Source organism: Sorex fumeus, unplaced genomic scaffold, assembly GCF_029834395.1.
Source record: "Sorex fumeus unplaced genomic scaffold, SorFum_2.1 ptg000011l, whole genome shotgun sequence".
NCBI classification, from domain to species: Eukaryota; Metazoa; Chordata; class Mammalia; order Eulipotyphla; family Soricidae; genus Sorex; species Sorex fumeus.
The window spans coordinates 6,318,162-6,345,975 of NW_026606068.1; the positions used below are offsets into that span (position 1 = coordinate 6,318,162).

Below are 27,814 nucleotides of genomic sequence, written 5' to 3' on the forward strand. Positions count from 1 at the left end.
GAAGAGAAATTGTGTGTACATCCTTAGAGACAGGGAAAAGGTCTTTAATAAAAGTCAACACCCTCTTGTAACTAACATTCCCCCGAGTCCCCAAAAGAACTCTTACTTGTCTGGTTCTGGAAGGAGGCGTCCTCACGCCGAGAGAAGAATATCTGTGTCCTCACAGCAAATGCTAGCCTTTTAATATGTGTTGGTGTTGAATTTCGCCCATGCATTCGTTTAGTTTGTTTATAGGCTACTTCAAAGTTAAATCATTCAGGGCTTGTCTTTCCCACGCCTGATTTCACCAGCAAATCTTGAGGTTGACATGTTTAAGCAAGCTCTCCTGCACATGGCACTGAGCCTAAATCATTCAGAAGATGCAGACTTCAATATGATCTGGGGAAGAGGTGGGTCTACCCTGAAGAAGAAACCAGCCAACCCATTTTCGAATTTAAAGCTTTGCTCACCAAAAGATATTATTAAGAATCTGGAAAAGAATGGGCCCCACCTGGAGAGTGATAGGAGAGCCTGGCATGGTCGTGAAATTCAGCCTGGAAATAATAAAGTCACACGTCACCACGCATAGAGAAGAAAGGGCAATAGGCCTGCCTGAGCACACATGCCTGTGGGTCTACACGGAGGTGGGGAAGTGGGTGCAGGGAGATTTTCTCAGAGGAGCAGGTGCGAAGGTCTGATGGGCCCCAGGAGGCTGCACTGACCGTCCCTCAGACCCGGGAACTCACCATCCTGCACTGTCTGTGCCTCCATGAACCCCGAATGGCCAATGCTCTCAAAGGAACATTTTCAGCGGGGAAAGGGACAGGGCAGTGGGAGCTAGAAACCTCTACAGGACAGAGGATAGTCTGAATCTGCAACAACACGAGCGCATGTCCGACACAGAAGAAAGACGGCAACTGGAGAATGAGTGCAATGTGGTTCTCACTGCCACACTGCCCCAAAGGCAAGGACGCAGACAAACAACAAACAGGCAAGTCAGGGCGAGGCACTGGGGACTGGGTCATGCTCCAGGGGTTCACCCACCAGCGGAGACTAAGCTCTCCAGAGTCCAAACCTGAGGTGGCCATTCCGATCCATGAGAATCCACAAAGGAAGTGATACAGGGAGGGAAGGATGGAAGGACAGAAGGAAGGAAGGTGTGGAGTTCATGCCCAATTCAATCAGCTTAATCAATGGCTGAATAAATAGCAGTGCTCCTACATTATTGAAAAAAAAGAAGGAAGGAAGAAGAAAGACAAAAAAGGGAGAAGGAAGGACAGAGGGAAGAAAAAAAGGAACGGAAGGGAAGAAGGAAGAGAAGGATAGACGAGGAAGGAAGAAAGGAAGGAAGGAAGGAAGGAAAGAAGGAAATAAGAAAGGAAGGAAGGGAGGGAGGGAGGGAGAGAGGGAGGAAAAAGAAAGGCAAGAAAAAGGAATGGAATGAAGGACAGAGGGGAGAAAAGAAAGGAAGGAAAGGGAAGAAGGAAGAGAGGGAGAGATGAGGGAGGAAGGGAGGAGTGAAAAAAGAGAGGGAGGGAAGGGGAAGGGATGGAGGGAAAAGGAAGAGAAAGTGAGGGAAGGAAAATGTGAGAAAGCAAAGATCCTCTGGCACGATTCAGCAGATCAATAAAGAATTCTCCTCTCTCCACCTTTAGAATCTAGTTTGCCATTTCAAACCTGCTGATTAATCACAGCGTGTTCCTGGCGGCCGCCCAGGCCAGCTCCGCTGCGCAGAACTAGGAGCCGGTCAGCACCGCGGACAGCGGCCACCCGGCGCTGGGGTGGGGGTGCAGTCCTGCAGGGTTCAGGGCGCCCCAGTCGCCCCCATGCCCAGTTGCTGCTTTTGCTCCTCCTCTGTTTGGGTCGAGGCTAACGTCCCTGGCAGGGGGCAGGGGGTCCCCCCCCCCCCGTGCTGTGCTGGCTGGGGGAAAGGCTGGGCCCTGCGGGGCTGGACTCTGCCTCCCCGAGCCTCTTTCGGCATCAGTCACGGCAACGCGGCTCACACAGCCCAGCCTCAGCCCAGGACAGAACTTCCTCCCTACTTAGGCCCGCTGAGCTCACATTATAAGGAAACTGGTTTGCTGGAATCTGGAGCAGGAAGCCCAATTTCCTAAGATCTCACTTCTGCTACCCCAAGAGTTACTCAGAGAAAAGGGGTGGCCCCCGTGTCCCCACACTGTACCGCAGGGCCATGGAATAGTGCCCGGGGAATTGCTGGATTCGATTGCAGTTAGAAGCTCTCACCCGGATGGGTCACTGTCCCCAACACTGTTATATTACAATCCCGCATGAGACCAGAACGAAATCTCTCTCCTGCCTTCCACTGTGGCACGGAATAGTTCAGTCGCGTCCGTGGGATCCAGACTTTAAATGAGGTGAAGCGGCTGCAGGTCTGTCTGGGGACATCTCCAATCACCTCCTCATCTCTGCGGTGGTAATTGGCCTATTAACATTTTCGGGTTTTTTTTCTCGGACAGATTTCGGTCATTTACTCTTTCTCGGAAATCATCCATTTCCCCGAGGCTGTCCGTCGGTTATCACGGGGCTGAGTATGATCTTCTCTCATAATTAATCCTACCCTGTGTCTGTAGTTATATTTGCACTCTGCCTTCTCCTCCCCAGTCTTGTCTCATTTCCTCCCTCTTCTCCATAATTGGACTCGGGAGGGGTTTTCTGTTTTGCTAGCCATTTCAAAGAACACGTTTCCACTGGCCTTGTTCCCCACATTTTTTAGGAAGTTTTCTTTTCCATTTGTCCTTGTTCTTAGGTCTGCACGAATTCCACATTACACATTTCTTTTGGTAGCTTTCGGATTTCCCGAGAAAAGTATTAGTGGGCGACAACATCGAACTCTCCCCTTCCTGATGAAGGATGTTTGGGTGTGTAACCCCCTTCTGGGGCTCTGCACCCTAAGTTTGATCAAAGTATTCCCATGCAGGTGCCTGTGACCCGGGACCAGGTACTCTGTTCTTGATTTTTCTCTCTGATCAAAGAGTGCGCTAAGAAAGATTTCAAGTTGCAGGAGATAACATGGTTCTGACGCCCTGTCACTTACTTATTTCCCCTATTAAGCCCAAGTGTGAGAGAGAGGGACAATCTTGCTCTTGCGGGTTTTTAAATTGGATGAATTTCTTGCTGATTATTTGAGCATTTTTACATGGTTTCTATATTCGAGCATTCATGGATCTAGAGTCTAATTCGTATATATTCACATTTATTGGTTGTGTTTTTCTAATTCTGGCATGATTTATTCTTGCTTTCACTGTTTTGTTTCAAAGTTTTTGGGCCACACCCAGCAGTGCTCAGGGCTGGCTCCTAGCTCTGAACTCAGGGCTCACTCCTGGCGGGGCTTGGAGTGAGCCCTGAGTTCAGAGGTTCTGGGGATCAAACCTAGGTCAGGTGCGTGCAAAGCAATTTCCCTATTTGATGAACCCTCTCTTCAGCCCCATTTCACATCAAATGTAGAGAAAAGCAGAGAGAACACGCATGTATGATCAACCAGTCACCAAGATTCAATGACAGGCACATCTGTCCTTTTTTTTTTTTTTAACTGAGATATTCAGGATGAGATTCTAGGTTTTGTGATGCTTTCTCCTTGGCACGTCCTGTTAAAGTTTGCGTGTGCAGTGAGAAGGCTGCAGCCCCACCTGCCACCAGTCATCATCCTCTGGGTACACAAGCGAGTGGCCTTCGACGACTGTCTGAACCATGCCCACATTCAAGTTTGCCTAACCATCTGCAAATTGCTTATGTGCTTGTTTTTTTTTAAGCCACACCTGTCCTGAGGGCTGGCTCTGTGCTTGGGGATCACCCCTGGCGGGGCTAGAGGTGGGCCCTGCACTCAGAGCCCCCCCAGCTTGGAGCCCCAGCCTGAGCACAGGGGAGAGAGACAGACAGACAGACAGACCAAGACGCAGCTGTTCATCTGTCTATCAGGCTATCTGTCAAAGCCAAGTTCTGGGAGGCCTGGCTTCCCTGGCCCACTTGTCCCCCTGGCCCATTCTGTCAGGCCCAAACTCCCCAGCTGGGCCTCACTCTAGAGATGTGTGGGACACTCTCCAGCCGCCCTGTCCCCAGGGCTCCGGCCGCCTCTGCCTCTCCCTGTGCCTTCCCTGGAGAGGGATCACTTACTTATTTGGGGTGGGGGTGCAGGAGGGCTGGGGTTGGCCTTCTACTGACTCTGTTGTTGTCCTCCTGGGGGCCCGGGACTCAACCTCCGGCATCAGCTCATGCCCAGGAACCCGCAGCCTGCCTTCTTTGAGTCTCCACTCGCAGGCGGCCTTCTCTGAGTCTCAGCCTGCAGCCAGCCTTCTCTGAGTCTCCACCCGCAGGTGGCTTTCTCTGCATCTCTGCCCGCAGCCCGCCTTCTCTGCATCTCTGCCCGCAGCCTGCCTTCTCTGAGTCTCCACCTACCCACAGCCTGCTTCTCTGTGGCTTCACACCACACTCCTTCCAGCCCCAGATGCCCTTCCCCGTCCTGCCTCAGTGCAAATGTCTCTCCTGGGGGTTGGGCACCAGCCCTGGCTGCTGCTCCCCAACCACCTCCCTGGACACCAGGCTTCCTTCCTGCCCTGCTCCACGTGTCCCCTCTGCCCTGCCTCTCCCTCCCCAAAGCCCCTCCAGGATGTGGCAACAGAGGATTTCCATGGACGCTCTGCTTGGGGGGCTGGTGCCAGGGCCCGCCTCCAGGAGAGTGGGGAGTGGACGGTGTTCCCTCAGGGCCTGGCTCCCGAGGGCTGAGGCTCATCTGTCCCCCCTCCAGCCCCACCGAGACCCTCCTTCTGCCCTGCCCCCGTGGCCCCGGGGGGAGCCAGCTGTGCTGTGGCCTGTGTCCAACTGGGCGAGGGGGTGGCATGCCCTCTGCTTGAGTGAGAGTCTGGGAGACCAAGCCCCCTCTCCAGGAGCTGCCTTCCGTTCTTCCGGCAGCAGGTGAGACGTCAACGGGTCCCCGCTGCCCCTATCTTGACAGGGCTGAACACGCGCCTGGGGGTCTCTGGGGACCCAGCGGTCAGGGTGGCCAGCCGGCTGCGGGCGCCCCCCAGGCTTGCAGTGAGAGCAGCTGGCCTGCCTGCCCATGGTGGCCACCCCTGCCTATGCCCTGCGCCGCCCCGTGTCACCATGTGGCCATGACAGCAGGAGCCAAATGCGTCTGGGGTCCTTCATGGGTGCCCGGGGCCCCACAGTGACTGTCTCTGACACTCGCTCAGTGTCAAGACGAGTTGGAGACATCACTGCATGGTAGGAAGAAGGTGATGCCCCATAATCGGACCTTTTCTATGAGTGGCTGCTTACCTGGGCCCCTGGATGGCGGGGAGGTAACAGGTCATCAACGCCACTGCCCACAGTGGCTGCTCTGCCAGCTCGGGAAGGCTGGACTGGAGTCCAGCGGGGTTTGGGGGACAGTTAGCCTGTGCGCTGGACCCCACTCCTCAGCACAGACAGGGAAGAAGAGGGGCTCCATTGGGCTCAGGACAGGCTGGCCGGAGCCCCATATTCATGGTGAGAGGGTGGGGGCAGAGCACTGGGGCGCCTGGGCTGGAAGTAGGGTCCCTGCGCCTGCTGCCTCCTGAACCCCAGCGGGCCCATTTGCTGCCAGCTGAGCCTGTCCTAAAGTTTCTGCCCTAAAAGGCCCCTCTGGACCACTGGGGGCACAGTTCTGCCTGGGGGGTGCAGTGTGGGCACAGAATGAGCCTGGATCCTGTGGTCTGCCCACATGACCACGCTGAGCCTGGATCCCGTGGACTCTGAGCCTGAATCCCGTGGCCTGCCCATGTGACCACACTGAGCCTGGATCCTGTGGCCTGCCCACATGACCACTCTGAGCCTGGATCCTGTGGACCCTGAGCCTGGATCCTGTGGCCTGCCCACATGACCACGCTGAGCCTGGATCCTGTGGACCCTGAGCCTGGATCCCATGGCCTGCCCACATGACCACACTGAGCCTGGATCCTGTGGCCTGCCCACGTGACCATGCTGATCCTGGATCCTGTGGCCTGCCCATATGACTACAGCAGCAATATCACTCCCACCGAGCTCAGCACCCCACTGTCACTCGCCCACCATGTGCAGGGCAACTGGAGGCCCAACCAGCCAAGGATCACAGCCCCATGGGCCACTCTGAGGGACCACTCTCCCTGGACCCTAATGCCACATTCCAGAAGCCCCTGGGCAGATGGAGCCAAGCCCAGCCTCAGTTTCACAGTCCCAAGAGCTCTGCTGTCTCTTCCCTGCCCCCTCAGCCCTCACTCGCTGCTGACCAGGCGGGGCTCCTTGTAGCCTCCCTTGGGGACAATCCTGGGACCAGGGAGACAACTTTAGGTGCCAAGAGTGTGCGGGGCTACCTGCCCTCCGGCTTTTCGTGCCGGCACAGGGGACCCTGTCTCCTACTGGCCCTCCAGGGCAGACTCGGGGTCACGGCGGCCGTGGGAACCACATGTCCCCATGAGCCCTCAGACTCCAGCCTCCCAGGCAGCCTGTGGCAGCACTGGGCCGTGACCCTGCCAGCCTGCTCGGGAACCACATTCCTGTGCCACCTTCTCACACCAGCAATGGATTTGCAAGGAAGCCTGTGAGCACCAGACCTGCTGGACCTGAGCTCTCGGATGAACACCCAAGGGCCAGCAGGCCTGGGACCAGGGACCACCAGCTGCCCGCTGGGAGTGATTCACAGCGTTGACACGGGCATAGGTTGGGGGGGCAGCCCCCTCGCCCAGCCCTACCCCCACTGTCTGAATTCTGTTCTGTCTCCCTCGTCTTCCACACCCTCCTTGGGAACCCCTGCATCTGGGCAGACCTCAGCAGCCCTGCGAGACCCCTCTGTCCAGCACAGAGTTTTCCTTAGACGCTTCTGCACTGATCCCTTCCCAACGTCCTGTGGGAGCCCCCCTGGACTCTCTGACCAGTCCTGCCCAGTGATCTCAGCATCGACCCTTGTTTGTTGCTCACACTCGGGTGCAGCTGGAGACCCCGGGGGACCAGGCTGGCTCCAAAGCTCAGTGATGACACTCTGGAGACCCCGCGCCTCGTCCGGCTGGGCTGGGGGTATGGCTGGAGGGGACGAGGGCAGCACTGAGTGTTGGGAGGGGAAGGAGAAGAATGAGCAGGCATGGGAGACGTGCTTGATGGGGGTCAGGCTGGATGGTGGGAGGGCGGAGGGCATGGGCACTGCAGGGCTGGGGCGGGAAGGGGCCAGGCTAGCAAGGCGGGAAATGCCGGGATGGGCCAGGTGCCTGCCCAGAGACTGGGAGATGGAACTCCAGTCAAAGCAAAGGGTCTGTGAGTCGGGGGTGCTTGGTGGAGGTGGAACCTGTTGGGGAGCGGGTGAGGGGCTCTGGTCTCCCATCTGCCTGGGTTTGGCTCCCAGGATCCAGGGCTGAGCTGACTCTGGGCCCTCCGTTAGGTTTGGGAAGAACTGAACCCACAGCTCTGGTGTGAGGCCTGGTGCCCATCAGCATGCTGAAGACCTCTGAGAGGCCCTGAGCTCCCCATGAACCCCCGAGTCTCTGCAGTCTCCGTGACATCAGGGCCAGGGCCGGGTCTGTCTTGATGACCCAAAGGTCCCCGGCCTCAAAGAATCAGAGCTGCCAAAGCAGCGGGGGGAGAGGGTGGTGGTGGTGGGGGGTGGGCTCGGTTTCCAAAATGGGGGGGCAGAATGTCCTGGGAGGAGCCAACAGGGCTGCCACAGAACACCCCCCTCCAACATGCAACGTGTGTGGGGGTCCGAGGGTGATCCTGCGGTGGGTGACACGGAGTCCTTAGCCCTCAGGGCTGTGCCCACTGGCAGCAGTGCAGAAAACCTGCCAACAACAAACCAGTTTGTTTTTAGTGTCGGATAAGCTGCACCTGTTTTGTCCCAAGGACAAGAGGCCAGGGAGGTCCGGTGACGCACTGTGGTTCACACAGGCTTCGGGCTTGGGGACCTCGGGGGCTCAGGGCTCACCTGGGCCCAAGCCCAAGAAAGGGTTTTTGCTCACCTGGGTCAGGGGTCCTGCTTCCCTGCCTCTGCCCCCGCCGGCTCGGAAACGCTTTCCCAGGCCTCTCATTGGTGGCGCGGGGAGCCACGCGCAGCCAATCACCGTGCCCCCGGGAATCCTGGGGATGACTGGCCACACCTGAGCTTCACCTCCCCCGGGCTTGGCTGCAGCAGGTGTGACGGAACCACAGGGTGGACAGTGTGGTCAGTCACAACCTGACCTCGTTCTGGACGGTCAGGCGGCGACCGCAACCAGGGCAACCCAGTGACTCAGGTGACGGTCATCCCCCCGCCCCCTCACCCCAGGGGCCTGTTCCACCGCAGATCAGCAGTGCAGGGCCTGGGACAGGAGCGCTTGGGGACGGCCACCCGCAGGGTCCACCCCAACGCTGCCCTCCTCCGGGGCGGCTCTCTTGGAGTCCACGCGCTGTGTGGGAGGAGGAACAAAAGGAAGAGCTCAAGTTTTGGGGATAGCCGATGGCCAGCGTCACACCAGGGGGGTCCCCGGGGGTGCCCTGGGGCAGGCTCTGGAGCGCATGGCTGCGCGTCCTGGGCACGCGGACCCCTGTGGCTGGCAGGCATGACAACCCCGGGTTATCTGCGAGGTCCCTTCTGGCTGGCCGCGCGGGGTCAGGACTTCTGCCCGGACGCCACCGGGCCCCCGCGCCCACGGCCCACCTGTAGGTCGGAGTCCAGTGCCCCCTGGCGGCGCGCGCGCACGGCGAGGCCCGACGGCTGTGACTCAGGGGTGGCGGGACTGGGGTTCCGTCGTGGGCCGAGCCACCGCGCAATTAATTACCAGCTGCTGGGAATCCTTGTCGCCTGCTCTCGGTGACTCACCGGGCAGCCAGGCTCATCCGCCGAGCGCGGGGGCCTCGGTTTCCAAAACGAATTCTTTCTGGGGAGCGCGGCCGCTCCGGGAGGGGCTCCCCGCCCCCGTGTCCAGGGACGCCCGCAGACTCAGAGGGGGGACAGCGCCGGATGGGGCGGGGGCCCGGAGCAGGAGGGGAGCGCGGTGCGGGTTCCCGTACCCGCCCCGACTCGGGTCTCTGAGCGCCCCCCCACCCCCGCCCCCGGCCCCGCGCGCTCAAGGCCCTCCTGGGTCCACGAGTGAGTGACACGAGGGTTAGGTCTGACTTGCCGCGCTGAGCTCAGCCCGGCCGCGAGCCCGCAGGGGGGCGCCCCGCTCCCCGAGAGGCCACCTCGTGCTCGGTGGGGGTCCAAGGCGGGTCGCCGGGAAGGGGCGCCCCGAGATCTCCGTGGCCGCGCGCTGCCCACGGGGGCGCCGCTGCTCCGGAGGGGACGCGCGGAGGAGGAGCGGGAAGCGGGTCGCGGCGGGCGGGCGCGCCCAGCCGCCCCCGCAGGGCCCCAACTTCCCGCCCCCGGCGGTCTCCGGAGCGGCCTTGGCGCAGCGGGCGCGGGGCGCCGGGGGGGAGCCTCCGGAGGGGCCTTGGGGTGCGCCCCGCGCCCTGCCTCGGGGGACCAGGGAGTGTTTCTCGCAAAGCAACAGGGAGGGAACGGGCGCGGGGAAATGCGACGCGCTCTCGGCGCCCCATCCCTCGCGCCCGCTGCGGTGGGGGGACCCCCTCCGCGCCAGGCCCGCGCCGCCCGGCAGACCCCACCCCGCAGGAGGCGGTGCCGGGCCGCGGCTCAGACACGCGCCGGCGCCAGGTGCCGGCCCCGGGGGAGCCGCGTGAGCCCCCCGCCCCGCCTGCCCCCGCGCGATCCCGCCTCCCTCGCCCGGACGCGGGCGTCTCCAGCTCCCGGCCCCGCGTGGCTGCACGCGCTCGCGGGGCGCGTGTCCAGAGGGACCCCCGCCGCCGTCCCCACCCCGCGCCGGAACCTGCAGCCGGCCCCGCCCCGCGGCCCCTCGGCCCCCGGACACCGGCCTCGCGCCGCCTCCCCGCCGCACAGGCGCCCCGCCCCGGCCCGCTCGGCGTGCGCCCTGCACCTCGCCGGGCTGCAGTGGGAGCCGCCGCGGCCGCCTCGCCAGCTGGCGGCGGACCAAGCGGGAGGTGGCGCGCCCGGGAGGCTGCGGGAGGCGGAGGCGGCGGGCGGAGAGGCCGGGCCTGGCGTCGCCGGCCCCCGCCCCCCGCGGGGCTGCCACGCGCGCGCGCGCACGCACACACACCCGGACACACGGGCGCACACACGCGGGCACACCCGCGCGCACACCCGCGCACACACACCCGCGGGCTCCCTCCGGCGCGCACGCACGCGGCGCCCCGGGCCGAGCCGCGCCGCGGCCGCCTCCCCGGACGCCCGGACGCCGGAGGGCCCCGATCCCCGCGCGGCTCATGCGCCCGCGCCCGGCCCGCAGCCCGGCGAGGCCCGCGGGACCCCTCCCGCCGCCGCCGCCGCCGCCGCCGCGCCCGCCGCCCCCGGAGGGGCGCGCTGGCCGCCCGCCGCCGCGCGGACCCCCGGCCGCCCCCGAGGCCGCCGCGCCGCGCGCCCCGCTCCCGCCCCCGCGCCTCGGGGGCTGAGCCCCGCAAACTTCGCCGCCGCGCCGCCCGCGCCCCGCGGGGACCCCGCCGCCGCGGCCCGCGCCGCCCGCCCGGCGCCCTCCCCGGAGACGCCGCCACTTCGCAAACTTTTCCGGCCGCGGCCCTCGCGGGGGGCCCCGGGGCGGCCGGTCCCGCGGGGCGCCCCGCGCCGCCGGCCGCTCGCTGAGCGCCCGCGGGCCGCGCGCCCCGCTCCCGCCCCTGCCGCGCCGGCGGGAGCGGGGCGCGGGGCGCGGGGCGCGCGGGGGGGCGCGGGGCGGCGCGGCGCGGCGGCCGCGCATGGCCCAGCGCGCCGGCCCGGGCTGCCTCGGCCGGCTCCGGCGCGGGGTCGCGCGGCTCCCGGCCGCCTGGGCGCGGCGCTCCGGCCGCCTCCTGTGCCTGGCCGCGTCCTCGGCCGAGCGCGGGCCCGCGCCGCCCCGCGGTGGCGGCGGCGGCCCCGGCGGCCCCGGCGGCCCCGGCGCGGGGGGCCCCCCCCAGCCCGCCCGCCCCCCGCCTCCCCGCCGCCGCCGCTTACAACTTGGAGGCGGCGGCGGAGGAGGCGGCGGCGGCGGCCGCCGGGCGCTGCAGTGGGACGCGCGCGGCTGCGAGCCTGCGGGACATGCCCCCCGCGCCGGCTCCTTGCTGGCGGCCATGAAGAGGCAGAACGTGCGGACTCTGTCCCTCATCGTCTGCACCTTCACCTACCTGCTGGTGGGCGCCGCGGTCTTCGACGCCCTCGAGTCGGACCACGAGATGCGCGAGGAGGAGAAACTCAAAGCCGAGGAGACCCGGATCAAGGGGAAGTACAACATCAGCGGCGAGGACTACCGGCAGCTGGAGCTGGTCATCCTGCAGTCCGAGCCGCACCGCGCCGGCGTCCAGTGGAAATTCGCCGGCTCCTTCTACTTTGCCATCACGGTCATCACCACCATCGGTAGGCACCGCGCGCGCCCCGGGCAGGGGTCCGGGCGGCGGCCGAGCGCGCGCGCGCAGGGCTGGGCGCGGGGCTGGGCGCGGGGCTGGGCGCGGGGCTGGGCGCGGGGCCGCGGCCCGGGGCCCCCTCCCGCGGCGCGCGCCCGCCCCCCCGCCCGCCTCCCGCGACCCCCGCGCCGCCCCGGCCCCGGCCGGCCGGGCCCCGCCTGGTGCTCCGCGCCCGGGCGCCGGCGTCTGAGCCCGGCGCGAGCGTGCCGAGAGCCCGGAGCGCGGAGGCGCCACTTTCCCGGAGTGCGGAGCGCTAAGAATAATCCCCGCGCCGACACCCACCCACCCACCGCCCTGGCGCGCCGCCGGCTGGGCCGCACCGACCCCCCCGCCCCGCCCGCGCCCCCCGCACTCACACTTACTACCTCTCGGCGACTTTGGAGCGGGCTGGCCCGACCCCGGCGGCCCGGGGACCCCCGTCGCGGCGGCGGCCCGCACGCTGCCCCTCGCCAGCCTTCGCCCTGGCCGAGCCTGGACTGCAGCCTGCTCCTTCCTGGAGCTACGGAAATTCTGGAGCCGCTGTGCCAGCCCCGCCCCCCCGCCCCCCAGGGAGAGTTTGCCAGCCCGCCTTGGGGTAGGGGTAGCGACTGGTGGCCGCCCAGGGGGCAAGAGGAGCTGCGTGACCCCGCCGGGTGGGGTCAGACCTGTTTGCCCCGGCTGTCCAGAAATAAGGGGCTCAGCCCCATCCTGGGCACCGAGCCCCCCTGGGGCCCACTCCCGAGGGCCCTGCCTGTGCCCGGCCAGGGACCATCCTGGCAGCAGAGACCCTGGCGGGTGCCTGGCTGTGCCCCCATCCGGGTCAGGCGCACAGGGACGCAGGCCACCGTGAGACCTGTGGGATCAGCCCCAGCCGTGTGGCTGATGTCCAGTGAGCCAGTGCGAGCGTGTTGGGGCCTGTAGTGGGCAGCTTGTCCCAGCAGGGCCACGGCCATCTCCTTGCAAGGCCTGGCAGGGCGGGTATTGGGGGGGTGGTCTTCTCTCTCACCCCCCCCTCCCCTGTCTTGCTCTCCTTGGCCCCAGCGCAGGCCAGGCAGCCTCCTGCCCCTGCCTCGGTCCCCAGGGGCCTGCTCCCGTCCCCTTCGGTGGTCGGTCCCTTTGTCTGGGGAGCTCTGGTGCTGCAAACAGGCGCTCGCCCGCCGTGCCATATGCAACAGGAAGCTCGGGCACAGGACGCTCTGTCTCCCGTCTCGGCTGAGAAGACTTTTTAGGGAGTCATCTTGTCGGAAATGTTTAATTCATCCGTGCGAGTTTGGCGTTTGGGGAAGGGAATGGTCCTTCTGTCGCTTCGTAACCAGCTTGGCTCCTCCTGGCTGTGCCCTGGGTCCAGCGGCCGCGATGGTGGGGTGGGGTGCTGGCCGTGGCCCCGGGCCGTGGTCTGAGGGCAGGAGAGTCGCTCCCACCCTAACGGGAGGCCCTGGGGAGGGGACAGACCTGGCCTCTTCGGTGGTGCCGTGCTGGCCTAGATTGGCGGGGAAGGCACCCTGGCGGACCCCACAGTCCAGCGGGTCATGGGGACTTCAGTGTCCCCCTGGCCTTGGGTGACCACACGTAGAGAGAATCGGAGTTAACACTCTCTGGGGTATGTGTGTGGGGTGGGGGGATCCCACTGACCTGGCAAACTAAATCACTGGGGCCAGTGCTGTTCTTCTGGGGGTTGTTTCTGGGTTCTGACCATGGGTGACCGCAGAGTGACCATGGGAAAGTGCTGGACGCAACTGCTTTTCTAGGGGCGTGGAAGAGGAGGCCCCACCCCACAGCATGACAGAGTCTGAGTCCAACCCCCTGAACGGCAGCGAGGGGAGTGCTGCCCCATGCCCAGCCTCAGTTTCCTCATTATAGAAGAAGTGTGGTATCGTTACGTTGGTCTGACTTGTGCCCTTCGTAGGTGTGAATTCGGGCTTCCGAATGGGGGCCGATCTCCGCCCCGGGAAGCCAAGGCACCGAGATGGACAGGCTACAAAGCCCCTTCCGAGTTAATTCTGTTTGTTTTCTTCTTTTTTAATATAAATGCAAATGAAGGTGCTCCCAGGCCTAGAACAAAAAGCAGTGGCCCCCTCTACCCCTCCCAGGAACTGTCTCCTCCCGGACAGGGCATTAATGAGTGGGCCCAGCTTCCCGGGCCTGGCGGTGTGTCTCACCCAGCCGTGCTCCCCGCCCGGGTCTGAGCGGCAGCAGGAGTGGGCGGGGCGCCGTCGGCTGCTAATGAAGGCGGCTTCTCCCGTGCACTTATTACCTGGCTCTGCGAGGCGGATTGGCAAAACACGCTAACACGCCGCTTGGCGTTGGGTTCCTGGCGGTGTCTTCGTGCAGGGCCCGCGTGGCAGCGGCTCCCAGCTGTGGGGTCCTGCGAGGGTGAGGCCGGTGGGGGTGCGAGTCCATCCCCCCCACTGGCCCTGCTCTGAGCTACCTGCAGCTACTTGGCTGCAAGTGCCGTGAGACCCGCTGGAGTCCTCAGGGCTCAGGAGAGGCTCCTGCACATGGGGTGGACGGGCTGCCCTCCTGCTCCGGAAGCCCGCCTGCCCTCCTCCTAAGCTGGTGGTGGGCAGGAAGGGGCCTGGGGTGCTCCATCTGAACTTTCCTGCAGGCCGACTGACTGTCCCTGTCAGCAGTGACGGCAGCCCAACAGCGGCCGATGTAGACCCCACGTTGGGGCTGCCTGAGCTGCTTCTCGGGACCCGAGAGCCCCCAGACTCCTTCTTGGGTTTTGAACCTTTGGGGGACAGAAACCGTGCTTACTGGCACATGGGGGGGCCGGGTGGGCAGGACAGAGGGGGCTTTCCCCTCTGCCTTTCCCCCTTCCCAGGCGCAGTGTAGGCAGTGGGCCCGGCCCAAAGCCGGGTGGCCACCTTTAGAGCCCAGGAGCTGGCGGGGGCAGGGCCCTTGCAGTTTTCTTGTTCCAGACCCCCGGCGGCACCCCCTCCCGCCCCTGAAGCCCAGGAGGACCCTCCTCTCCGCCTGCGTAGAAGCTGGACATTTTCCCAGGTGGAAAGCTTTCTCCTTTCTTCCTGGCAGGCCCTGGTGTCATGCTGGGCGCCTGGTTTGCACTCTGACTGTGCCCCCGCCCCAGGCCTCTGCGGCTCTGGAGATGACAAGATAAAGCCGGGCCTGGAGCGGCGGCAGCCCAGCCGTGTCCCAGCCTGGCCCAGGTAGCTGCCTAGTGCAATGGCCCCTTGCACCTGTGACACGGCCACCCACTTCACAGGTCCTCTTGGTCCGCCTGAGCCCCGGCAGCTCTCTCTGTCCCCAGCCACCGCGTCCCACTTAGCTGCAGCCCTGGGACCTGGGGCTCTGCCCAGGTCGAACTGTCGCCCCCCCGGCCCTGTGGCTCCCGGCCTCCACGGCAGATGGCCGAGTGGACCCAAGTGGCCCAGCCACTGAGTCGGGGGCAGCGCCAACCCCTTCAATGGGGCCATGGTGCCCGCCACACTGCCCTCTCCCAGAGACAGGGGCTGGCAGGGACTGTCCCAGGAGCCAGGCCCAGCCCTGTGGAATATTCCATCTGGTGGTTCTACTCCTCCCGCAGGCCGGGTGTCCTGGCGGCTGCAGGCGTGTGCAGGGCATGTGGTGCTCCCCTCCCCCAGGCCTGGCCTGGCATTGCCCCAGGACCACACGGCTGACCCCCAGCCACAGGGACTCTCGCAGGGGCCTGGGTGGCGGCACTGCACGGAGGAGCCGGCAGCATGGCTGCATCTGTACCCACACACCTGTGCCCCGGGTCACCTCTACATGTGCCCACACACCTGGGTTCACTCCTTACTCCCACACCTGCCTCAGCCTCACTGACCACCCCCTGCACCGCCTCACACTCCCATTGACACAGTTCTCATGCGAACTCAGCTCTCTGTGCCCCTTCGATGCACCTCCCCACCCACCAACCCCACTTGGCTGTATACCCGCCCATCCATTCATCCGCCCATCATGCACTCAGCACCCACCCACCCACCGCACCCACCGCACCCACCCATCCTTCCCTCCATCTGCCCACCCACACGCTCACCTTTCCATGCATGCATGCATGCATCCATCCATCCACTCACCCATTCATGTACTCACCCCACCCATTCATACACGCACCCACCCACCATCCACCCCCTCCATCCATCTCTCCATCTGCCCACCCACTTACCCATGCATGCACTCATCCCTCCCTCTGTCCGTCCTTCTGTCCAGCCGTCCCTTCATACATGCGTCCATCTAGCCATCCACTCGCCCACCCACCTGCCCGCCACTCCTGCCTCCTCCCTCCAGTGTCCATCCCTGCCCTGTCCCTCTGTCCCCCCTGCACCCCCTCCAGTGTCCATCCTGTCCTCTCTATCCCCCTCCTCTGAGTGCTCCCTCCCTCCCTGTCCATCACCCCCCACCTCCGCTCTGCCATGTCCAGCCATGGTGCCATGAGCTGTGACAGGTGCACCGTGCCCCTCGCCACCCTCAGTAGGATCAGTGCCTCCCTGAGGGGACCGTGAGGTGCCCCAGCCTCACCTCTGGCTCCCGATGTTCACTTGGGCTGTCCAGTGTTCTCCCAGAGAAGAGGTGGAGGCTCCCGGTGGCCCCCGAGTGTGTCTCATTACCCGACTGATGAAGAGATGCCGTGGTGCCATGGGGGGGGGGCAGCGGTGGGCCCCTATGGGAAGGCCACCATGGCCTCTCTCCAGGGGTGGACGGTCTCCGGATGCCTCCCCGGGAAATGCCAGAAGTTCTCTCCCCTGGAGGCCCAGCCCGGAGAGGAGAGTGAAATCAGCATGGGTGCTTGTCCTGGGGCAGAAGGGCTGAGGGTAGTGACAGGCGGTGCTGCCCTGGGCCCGCTCTGAGTGGACAGCAGCTGCTTCGCGGAGAGCTCGCCCTGCCTCCCGCCCCAGGCTCCTCTAGCAGAGTGGTCTTTTTTTTAAAAATTTTTATTTTTATTAGTGAAACACCATGAGGTACAGTGGTAGACTTACACATTTTTTGCGCTTGGATTTCAGTTATACAATGATCCAGTACCCATCCCTCCACCAGTGCCCATTTCCCACCACCACAGATCCCAGTATCCCTCCCACCCCCCCATCCGCCCATCTCACCCTGCCTCTGTGGCAGGGCATTCCCTTTTGTTCTCTCTCTCCTTTTGGGTGCTATGGATTGCAAAAGAGGCATTGAGTGGCAGTCATGTTTGGTCTATAGTCTACTTTCAGCATGCTTCTCCCATCCTGGGAGGATCCTCCAAACACCCTTTATTTGGTGCTCCCTTCTCTATCTGAGCTCCCTTTTCCCCTAGTGCGTGCAGCTGGCCTCCAAACCATGGAGTAAACCTCCTGGTACTTATCTTGGCCATGCTTGGGCGTTAGTCTCCTATTTTGTTTCTTTATGTTCCCCAGATGAATCCAATCCTTCTATGTCTGTTCCTCTCTTTCTGAGTCATTTCGCTTAGCATGATACTTTCCATGTTGTACCACTTGTATGTAAATTTCATGACTTCATCTTTTCTAACAGCTGCATAGTACTCCATTGTGTAGATGTACCAAAGTTTCTTTAACCAGTCCTCTGTTCTCGGGCACTTAGGTTTTTTCCAGATTCTAGCTATTGTAAACAGTGCTAGCAGCGTGGTCTTGTCAGCCCGTTTCCTCTCCCCAGAGCAGCTTTGGTCTGTACGTGTGGCTCCGCGGGAGCGGGACATCACCTCCCCTTGCCTAGTCCCTGCACTTCTATTTATGTGACCGGCTGGCCAGCCAGCAGCTCCTGCCCTGTGCCTTGTGCCCCCAGTTCCCACCGCCTTCCTTCGGACACCTCCAAGCAGCTGTTTGTCATGGATCAGTGAGAACCGAGCGCAGGCTCTGACCCTGATTTCTGAGAAGACACAGAATCATGTGCTGTGAACCCAGAGACGGATAGAAAGCCGTGCCACGGTATGGGCACAGGAGAGTAAGCTCCCGTGAGTGCGTGGGGTCCGGAGGGACAGCCAGCCCCGAGCCCCTGCCCTCGCTGGCTTCTGTCCTGGGCCCTGTGCAGTGGCCGAGCCTGGCCAGGGAATAGCTGCCGGGACCTGCCCACTGTTCTTACCCTCCCTGGGCCTGAAGGAGCTGGTGGGTGACCAAGGGGGTGTGGAGGGGGCCATGATGGGGGGGGCACTGGGGCCGTGTGGTGGGAGTGGCCCCGGCCTGCATCTCCTCCTCCGTGAATCGGTCTCAACGCTGCCGGCTCCCGGCAAGGTTCGGGTGCTCCTTTGCACCGAACCTGTGAGCCTGCGCGGGGACCCCGCCGTCCCCACGTCTGTCCCCACTCGGTCCCTCCAGGCGCCTTCCCCAGCTGTCTTGTCTGTGACAAGGCCCATGGACTTGGCATTGTGAGTGGGGGAGAACATGCCTACCTGATACTGAGACGGCCAGGCGAGGCTGTGGCGCTCCCCCGCCCCATGTTCTGGGAAGACCCCCCTGTGGCTCCCGGCTCTGCTGCCCACTCAGTCCTCCCCCCCAAGAGCCCTCCCCTGCCTGATGTGGGGGTGCCAGTGTCCACCCACCTTTGGGCACACCCTCGGGGCTGTGTTTGCTTTACTGTCCATAAGGAGGCTTGTAGGTTGGGGGGGTGCAGTTTTGGGGGCTGGGGGCCTCTCCTGGGTGTCAAAGCATCCCCAGTCTGGCCCTCGAGGCCACCACAGCCCCACGGAGGAGCCCTGGAGCCAATGTCAGCTGCTCAGGTCCCACCCTCCCTCTGCTTCCCTGGGCAGGCCTGGCTGCCCCCAGCCGGGCCCCTGGGCAATGCCTCGATTTCCCCCAGCGTGCCTTGGAGTGTCCCCTGAGTCCAGGGCCCAGCTAGTCCTAGGGGTGCCCAGGGCAGGCGCTGGAGTGTGGGCCCCTGGGAGGGCACAGGGGTGTGGAGAAGGGGGCACAGCGTCTTACAGCGGGCTGTTGGTTTTCATGGGAGGCCAGTGGGGGAGCGTCTCACTACCTGCCTTACACGTGGGGTCTCGGGATCCCAGGGCACAGTTGGTGGCTGGGTAGAGACAGACGGACCCTGAGAGGACAGGCAGGTGACACCCAGCCTGCTGAGCAGGGAGAGGCTCCTCCTGGTCTCCTGCCCCGCCCACCTCACTGAGGCCCCGCCCCATCCCCTGCCCCGCCCATCTCACCGAGGCCCCGCCCCATCTCCTGTCCCGCCCCATCTCACTGAGGCCCCGCCCCATCTCACTGAGGCCCCGCCCCATCTTCTGCCCCGCCCAGTCTCACTGAGGCCCCGCCCCATCTCACTGAGGCCCCGCCCCATCTCCTGCCCCATCCAGTCTCACTGAGGCCCCGCCCCATCTCACAGAGGCCCCGCCCCATCTTCTGCCCCGCCCTGGCTCACCGAGGCCCCGCCCCATCTCACTGAGGCCCCGCCCCACCTCCTGCCCCGCCCTGTCTCACTGAGGCCCCGCCCCATCTCACTGAGGCCCCGCCCCATCTCCTGCCCCATCCAGTCTCACTGAGGCCCTGCCCCATCTCACAGAGGCCCCGCCCCATCTTCTGCCCCGCCCCGGCTCACCGAGGCCCCGCCCTGCCTCACCAGGCTCCGCCCCACCTCATTGAGGCTCCGCCCTGTCCCCTGCCCTGCCCTGTCCCGCCTCACAGAGGCCCCGCTCCACCTCCTTCCCCCCCTTCTGCCTCTTGGTCTCCTCTGGAACCCCGGCTCCCAGGTGCAGCTGAGCCATACCCACCACCTTTGTGACTGTTCCAGCAAGGTGGGGCCCTGGCTCCCGCGAGAGCTGCGAGGGGCTGGCACCCTGCATGCACGGGACCCCAGGCAGAGTTTGTTGATCAACAGGTTCCCAGGGGCTGCAGTCCTGGGGGTTCCGGTTTGGCCCTCAGGATCTCTGGGGCTCGCACCTGTTCTTCCTGCTGTTCCCACATCTGCAGCCCCCCCGCACCCCCCCGTCCTCCAGCACAGAGGGTCGAGGTGCTCCGCCCCAACATCCAAACCTGTGAGGCATCTGGCAGCCTCCCTGCCTCCCTCTGCCACCCCCTACAGCAGCGAGAATGCCATGCCCCCCCCCCCCCCGGAGGAGATGGCTCAAGGATGGGCACAGGCTCTGCATAGCGGGGGTCAGAGGGAGCTGGGGTCAAGTTCCAGCACTGCAGAGTCCCCGAGCACCTTGGGTGCTTCCCCATGCCAAACTGCACCAGCACCACCGTCAGTTCCGCGTGGCCCCTCTCTCTGGAGCCTCTCCATAGCTGTGCGTGCAAGCAGAACTTCCGGGGGTGCACAGAGGGTGGGGTGTGCGTGCGTGCATGCAGGCCAAGCTGGTGTCCATGTGTGTGTGCGTGGGTGTAGAGTTGCGTGCATGTGTGTGCCCGCACACACATGTGCAGGTGTAGAGCTGGATACACACGTGCACCACGTATACATGTGTGTGTGGCTGATGTCGGGCTGGTGCACACGTATGTGCGTGTGCAGGGTGGCGGCGGTGCCCTATAGATCGGCTGCTGTCTCTCCCCTGCTTGCCCGCCTCTCTCTGCCCGCAGGGTCTCCTGGGAGAAGCAGCCATGGCTTGGGGAGCTTCTTGGGGAGTTGACTGCTGAGTGGCCTCTCAGACTGACCCTGGGCTCAGCCCCTGGGTGCAGGGGGAGCCCTCAGGTTGACCGGGGTGGACAGTCTCAGAGGTGTTGGGAAGGTTCCTGGGTAGATGCTTCCAGGTAGAAACTTGAGACAGCGTAGTGCTGGGGAGAGGCAGGGGTGCTCAGCCCAGCTCTGAGGCTCCAGGGGTGTGTGTGTGTACGTGTGCATGCCTGTGTGTGCATGTGTTTGTGTGCATGCATGTGTGTGTGCATGCCTGTGTGTGCATGTGTTTGTGTGCATGCATGTGTGTGTGCGTGTATGTGCATGCGTGCGTGCATGAACATGTGTGTATATGTGTGCATGCATGTATGTGCGTGCATGGGTGTGTATGTGCATGTGTGCGCGTGTGCATGCATGTGTGTGCGTGCATGTGTGTGTACGTGTGTGTGTGTCTGTGTATCTCTACCTTCTGCGACCCATGTACAGAGTCAGGACCTTCACAGCCCTGGCTCTGAGAGGGCTGGACCTGCTGGGACTCCATCTGGTCTCCTGTGGGCCCAGGGGAGGCTCCAGACAGAAATACTGTGTGTGTGTGTGTGTGTGTGTGTGTGTGTGTGCGTGCGCACATGCGTGAGTGTGTGCCATGTGCAGGGAGGGAGGTGTGGAAGGATGGGTCTCTGCAGGCTGATTCTCAGAGCTCCTCGGGGAGACTCTCGAGCAGAGAGAGAGAGAGAGTGCTTGGCACATGGGCACAGCGCTGCTGCCTGTGTGCCCGTGGGCTCTCCGGCGGTCTCCTCTGTCTGACATCCTGGGGTCCCCAACTTGCTGCCCAGAAGGAATCTCTGGGGGACCATGGTTAGCTGCTGATGGTAGAGGACCGCAGGTCATTTCCAGGGGAGGAGGCCGGGATGGGCAGGTGGGCTCCCGGGTCTTGCTGGGGCCCCCAGAAGCCCAGGCTCCTGGGTCTTCCTGCTCAGCCAGAGAAGCCTCACTTCAGCTCAGGCCGAGGCCTCATGGCTCCAGGGTGGCTGCTGTGTCTCCAGCATTGCCTCCAGCCTCTCTTCCTGGCAGAAAAAGAACAAAAGGTAGCTGAGCCTGGTTCTCCCTGAAGTGCTCTCTGGACGGCCTCGCCAAGGGCTGCTTCTCCCTCCTCCGCCACTGGGGCTGTGTCCAGGTAGGCGGCAGGGCGGGGGAGAGGGGTGGGGTGGGGGGGATTTAGACAAAGCAGCGCCGTGCTTCACCCCTCCGCGGGCCTGACAGGGGAGAGCTGCAGATGGGCTCTGGCCGCGCTCGGCCTGAGGCAGGACGTGGGCGCTTCAGGGCCCCTCGGGTGGACCCCCGGCTCTGTTTGGGCATTGGGCATTCCTCTCTGAGAGCAGCCCGATTCACAGCCCGCTACGGCCAACACATCGTTGCAAATTTTTCTGTGTTTATAGACAATTCTCGAGTCTATTTGTCCTTTTCTTAGAAATTTTTTTAGGGGGCCACACTCAGCCGTGCTCAGGGCTGACTCCTGGCTCTGTGCTCAGGGATCACTCCTGGTGGGGCTCAGGGGACCCTGTGTGAGTCGGGAATCAAACCCAGGCCAGCAGCGGGTGACGCCGGTGCCCTCCCCGCTGTCCTGTGGCTCCAGACCCTAATTTTCTTCTATGGGGTTTCTTCTTCTCTTGGCAGTTGTGGGGGGCCAGGCAGTCTTGACCTCGGCGCTCTGACCCGGAGCCCCCTGGGTTTTCCACAGCGCTGGGTGCTTGGGTCTTTTCCACGAGTGAAGCCCACCGGGCCTCAGCTGCGGGACGAGCTCCTGCTTCAGAGTGTGGGGCTGAGGGGCACCAGCGTCCCTGGGGCTGCTTGGCCCATCGCCCAACTGTGGTCAGGAGGGCTCAGCTAAGGGGCAGCCTGGGGAGGCCAGGGACCGTTGGGCAGGGAACAGGCAGAGGGGCATGTTTCCCCTCATCCGCTCCCCCTGGCCTGGCAGGAGGAAGAGGTGCAGGGACAGAGGCTGCTGTCCAAGCAGGCCCCGAGGGAGAGTGCTGGGCAGAGACCATGGATGCCTCTTACTCATCCAGGGGGTCCTGATGCCCCCATCTCTCACTCCAGCACTGTGGAACAGGTGTGGGAAGTGTGTGCCGCGTGCCCACCCCCTGTCTGGCCCTCCTGGGGCCATTCCACCCGGGGACTGGACATGCAGACCCAGGGCCCAGCTCCTGCGGTCCCAACATCTGCGAGATGCTTGGTACCTGGACATCAGTAGGAGAGGCTGGCGTAGTGGGGGGTTGTAGTCCACAAGACATACGTAAGGCCCGTCAGTGCTGGCCAGCTCGGGACCCACATGTCCACCCCTCCCGGCCCCTCTGTGGCACCATCGTCCACGGCATCGCATGCCTCTGGCTGTGCAGACACGGCCTCACCACTGCCCTTTCCGGCCCCTTCGGAGGCAGGGCTCCCGCATCCCCACTTCACAGGCAAAGACGGGGCTGAGCAGGAGGCAAGGCACTTTGCCCGCGAACACGCAGAGGGGCTGCTGCCAGCCGGGCTCAGAGGACACGACGGCCGGCTCAGCGGACACGACGGCCGGTGGCCCCTCTTCCGGCCTTCTGTCATGATCAGCTAGTGTGTGTGACAGTCACCCACAGACACGGAGGCTTGAGAGAACAACTATGCATGTCGTTCTAGCCCTGCTAGCCCTGCTAGCCCTGCTAGCCCGTGGTCCAGTGGGCAGCTCGGTCCCAGGCCCTGGTGTGTTGGTGACTGCAAGGACACCGGGACCTGCCCGGGACGCTGTCCCCTGTCTCCTTTGCCCCCGGACCCTAACCTGGAGCGAGGCCCATGAGATGTGCAGAGTCACAGGTAGCTGGGACACCTGCCCAGCGGGCGGCCACAGCATGTCCCTCTCTCGGCACTGCTGGCCAGGGCACGGCCCGCCCTCCCTCCGGGCTGTGGGGGAGGGCGCCTCTCCCAGCTCTGCCCGCCAGCCTGCTGACATGCATCTGTCGGGCCAGACTGGCGACCCCACCGGCTGGCTGGCTCGGCGCGGCCGGGGCTGTCACTGCTCTCCACGCGCCCTGTGGCCGCCGCTTTAGTCTTCAGTTCTGTTCTGCAACTCCTGCCCCTCGGTAGGTGCCCGCCGTGTTTCCCCATGCCTCATCTCTTGGGCTGTGTGTGGAGTTAAGACGCAGCAGCCGGGCAGTCCAGCAGCGGCTCTGGTCTCGGGGTCAGGGGGCCGCAGGCCTGAGCTCCGGCAGCTCTTCCAAGCCCTCACCTGAGGACGGCCGGCCTCCCTCCCCGCGTGCCCTCCCCAACCCTCTCCCCCCACCTTGTGTGCTGACCTTGCCCTCGGGCGTGGTCTCTGGAGAGTCCCAATCCGGGGGCTTTGGGACTCAGATGTGTGGATTTGGGGCCTCAGCTGAACCCAGCACCCCCACCCCCGCTGCAGCGAGCCTGAAGTGAAGAGCTGGCCATGTCACCTGGACGCCTGGGCCGGGGATGCCATCGGGGCTCGGATGCTGGGCTCAAATGTGAGCACGGCCCCTGCTCATGTCAGTACCTGACTGCATCGGCTCCGACGTGGCTGGGAGGGTCTGGGCTGGTCCCGGACCCAAGGGAGCCTGGGACCCTGGTGCCCTCCTCCCCTCTCCCTCTGCACCCCCACTGTAGGCTGAGGGGCAGGGTCTGAGGTACGTGGCTCTGGCTTCCTGCTCGGCGGATGTGAATGGCGGTGGTGGGGGTCGGGGTGGCATCTCACACAGGCTCTGCTGGTGGGCTGTGTCCGGCCCCGGGGGCACTGAGTCTTCTTCCCTTGCGCAGCTACTAGGGTCTCAGAGGGGGCAGCGGCTCGGGCTTGGCCATTTCTGGAAGCGGGAGCGTTGAGAGGATCCGTTGGCTCCTTCCTGATTTGTTCGGGGCGGGGGTGGGGGTGGGGGTGGAGGGATCTGACATTCTTCTCCACCGAGGGACTTTGTGGAAGTGTTGCTGAGTGAAAACCCTGGGAAGTGGAGAGCCACAAGCCCAGTGCCCGTCACGATGCGGCCGGCGCCCCGTGGCCAGCAGGAGCCGCTGCCAGCTCGGAGCGGGCAGCGGAGAGCCGGACCCTGCTGGCTCTGGCCCCCTGGCACAGGCCTGCTGGCGCTTTCTGCGCTTCTTACTGTGCTTGAAGGGTTAGGAGCTGGCTGCCAATGGGTGTGGATCTCTTCGAGAACCAGCTCTTGGTCTCGTTGTATTATGAGGTTATCTCTTTTCATTGAGCTTTGCATTTTTAAGACTTAGTTTACATTTTGGGGGGAGTTGGGCCATCCTAGCAGTGCTTGGGGCTGATCCCGGCAGTGCTGGGCGATCATGTGGTGCTGGGTTGGAACCTGGGACCCCCACATGTACAGCCCTTGGTGCTGCCTCCTCCCACCCTTCCTGGCGTCTCTTAGGTCTTTTCTCTCCCTCCCTCCCTCCCTCCCTCCCTTCTTCCCTCCCTCGCTCCCTCCCTCCCTCCCTTCTTCCCTCCCTCCCTCCTTCCCTTCCTTCCTTCTCCCTCCCTCCCTCCTTCCTTCCTTCCTTCCTTCCTTCCTTCCTTCCTCCCTCCCTCCCTCCCTCCTTCCCTTCCTCCCTTCTCCCTCCCTCCCTCCCTCCCTCCTTCCTTCCTTCCTTCCTTCCTTCCTCCCTCCCTCCTTCCCTTCCTCCCTTCTCCCTCCCTCCCTCCCTTCCTTCCTTCCTTCCTCCCTCCCTCCCTCCCTCCTTCCCTTCCTCCCTTCTCCCTCCCTCCCTCCCTCCCTCCTTCCTTCCTTCCTTCCTTCCTTCCTTCCTTCCTTCCTCCCTCCCTCCCTCTCTCCCTCCCTCCCTCCCTTCTTCCCTCCCTCGCTCCCTCCCTCCCTCCCTTCTTCCCTCCCTCCCTCCTTCCCTTCCTTCCTTCTCCCTCCCTCCCTCCCTCCCTCCTTCCTTCCTTCCTTCCTTCCTTCCTTCCTTCCTTCCTCCCTCCCTCTCTCCCTCCTTCCCTTCCTCCCTTCTCCCTCCCTCCCTCGTTCCTTCCTCCCTTCCTTCCTCCCTCCCTCCTTCCCTTCCTCCCTCATTCCTTCCTTCCTTCCTTCCTTCCTTCCTTCCTTCCTCCCTCCCTCCCTCCCTCCTTCCCTTCCTCCCTTCTCCCTCCCTCCCTCCCTCCCTCCTTCCTTCCTTCCTTCCTTCCTCCCTCCCTCCCTCCCTCCCTCCCTCCCTCCTTCCCTTCCTCCCTTCTCCCTCCCTCGTTCGTTCGTTCCTTCCTTCCTTCCTTCCTTCCTTCCTTCCTTCCTCCCTCCCTCCTTCCCTTCCTCCCTTCTGCCTCCCTCCCTTGTTCCTTCCTTCCTTCCTTCCTCCCTCCCTCCCTCTCTCCTTCCCTTCCTTCCTTCTCGCTCCCTCCCTCGTTTCTTCCTGCCTTCCTGCCTTCCTGCCTTCCTTCCTCTCTTCCTCCCTTCTTCCTACCTTCTTCCTTCCTTCCTTCCTTCCTTCCTTCCTTCCTTCCTTCCTCCCTCCCTCCCTCCCAGCCTCCCTCCCTCCCTCCCTTCCTTCCTTCCTTCCTTCCTTCCTCCCTCCCTCCAGCCTCCCTCCCTCCCTTCCTTCCTTCCTTCCTTCCTTCCTTCCTTCCTTCCTTCCTTCCTCCCTCCCTCCCAGCCTCCCTCCCTCCCTCCCTCCCTTCCTTCCTTCCTTCCTTCCTTCCTTCCTTCCTTCCTTCCTTCCTTCCTTCCTCTCTTCCTTCCTCTCTTCCTCCCTCCCTCCCTCCCTCCCTCCCTCCCTCCCTCCCTCCTTCCTTCCTTCCTTCCTTCCTTCCTTCCTTCCTTCCTTCCTTTCCCTCCTTCCTTCCTTCCTCCTTCCCTCCCTCCCTCCCTCCCAGAGGCATGCATGTGTCTTTGCCTCTCAGAGCTACCTTGGTGCCCCCCCACCCCCCCAGCCTCCCACAACCACTTACCTAAACAATACAGTGGAGTATCTTTGTGTGCAGTGCACAAGTCACAGCAGTGTGTGTGGACCTTGACATGCTCATGCACACTTTGGCGACCACAGGCACCAGCGTCTAGGGCTGGGACACGCACGGTGACATCACCTCTCCCAGCTTGGCTGTGTGGCCAGGGGCCTGGCAGGCAACCTCTCTGTTCCACAGCTTCTGACATTTGTAGAGTGGAGGCCATGGTAAGAGCCACAGACTCAGGTGGAGAGACACTTTCGTCAGCGTTTACACCACAGATGTTGGAGCAGGAGCACGGCACAGCGGGGAGTGCACTGTCCTTGCTGGCGGCTCCTGGGGATTCCATCCCAGCACCGTATGTGGTCCCCCAGCCCCAGCCCCGTCAGGAGTTGTCCCCGAGCACAGAGCCAGGAGTAAGCCCTGAGACCCTCCAGACCCCCTCAAAAATAACCCCAAACAAAAATAACAGACACTGAGGGTGGCTCATGCCCTGACGCCCCCTCTTTGTGGCTCAGCGACTGCTTTCTCAGAGTGACGGGGTGTCTGGAGGGAACATCGGCCTCTCGCTTGTGCCCGACATCCTATGTGGGACTGTTGGATCCAACCTGGCCGCAGTGTCCCTTAGATCCTTTGCAAAGGCTGGACACTAGTAGCAGCTGACCAGATCGGCCGTGCACTGCACGCATGTGCTGGATGGAACAGCTAGTGCTCTGAGTCGTCGTATTTTGTTAACTTTTCTGCCTTCAGTGGAGCCCGCCTCGTGGTGGTCTCGGTCTTTACTGGGCCTCCTTGCACTGACCGCTGGGCCTGGCTGTGCAGGCACTCAGACTGTGCCCTTTCTGCATAGTCACTTCAGCATCAAGGGGTCGGAGAGATGGCCAGAGGGTAAGGCTGCACACAGGTGAGACGGATTTAGTCCCCGTCACCACGCGATTCTCTGAGCCCTCCAGGAGTGATCCCTGAGCAGAGCCAGGAGTCAGCTCTGAGCACTGCCGGAGTGGGCAGCCCCCGTTACCTGTCACCCGCTCACGACTGTCTCCTCGCGTGGTGTGGACGGAGTCGCTGTCGGGGCCTCTCTGCCTCCCAGGGGCTCCTGTGTTCCGGGTTATTTTTCTCTTCCAGCATCGGGCCCGTGTTTGTTACTTCCGCTTGGTGGACGTGAGTTTGCACTGATGCGTTCGCCAAATTTCTCTGACTTTGATGCTCCCAGAGGCGCTTTTTCTAGACACCTTGTCTCTCATGCGTTTGCCCTGTCCTTCCCTGCTCCCAGCCTTGCACTTGTATTCTTTTATTAGCACTTGTTTTATATATAAATATATATATTCATGTTTTAGCTTATTTTTATCCCTCCTCTTCTCAGAAGACTCAGACGCGGTTTCTAACAAAAGGCATGAAAGCCAGGCGCGGGCCAGGTGCCCGACCGGGACTGGGCTTGGGGCAGCCAGCAAGTTCCGGTCCGTTGCCCATCAGGGGGTTGGGATGGAAGCTCAGACTTCCATGGCTTTTTCCAGAGAAAAGGGCAAACTGAAGTCTGCCGTGAGCACTGCCGGGCCGGGCAGTGCCTGGAGCATGGATGGGGTCCACAATCACGGAGGGAACCACAGGCCAGGGCTTCCTGAGCATGTCCATGGCATGGCAGCTGTGCGGGACCCTGTTCCCTTTGTCTTCCCTGCAGCACCAAGTTTGGGCGGTGGATTGGCGGCTTCCAGGACGAGGACATGGCCCAGGTTGGATGGTTCTGCTGGCCACCGGCCCTGGGATCCCACCGGCAACACCTGCCTCTGCCTGGTCAGGGCCAGGTCACGTGGCCCTGGACTGGCCCCACCCCCAAGATGCCTCCACACAGCCTGGGGGCCGTGGCCACCAGTGGCCCTAGCTACCAGCAGCCCTGTGCTGCATGGTCCTGGTGCCACATGTCCCACCGTGGGCGTGGGGTGTGCCCTGAGGTCTGCAGGGACAGTTGAGGCCACACCCCCAGCG

At 63.3% G+C, this 27,814-nt stretch overlaps 1 protein-coding gene across 1 annotated transcript in view; it reads left to right on the forward strand.

The window, feature by feature from the left end:
- The first annotated feature begins 10,704 nt into the window (after positions 1 to 10,704).
- KCNK9 (potassium two pore domain channel subfamily K member 9) overlaps positions 10,705 to 27,814 on the forward strand; it is a 44,751-nt gene continuing 27,641 nt past the window's right edge. Inside the window, exon 1 of the mRNA XM_056110901.1 lies at positions 10,705 to 11,365. Within this exon, the coding sequence (XP_055966876.1) occupies positions 10,732 to 11,365 (634 nt within the window). The 5' untranslated portion in view covers positions 10,705 to 10,731. The remainder of the gene's footprint in view (positions 11,366 to 27,814) is intronic.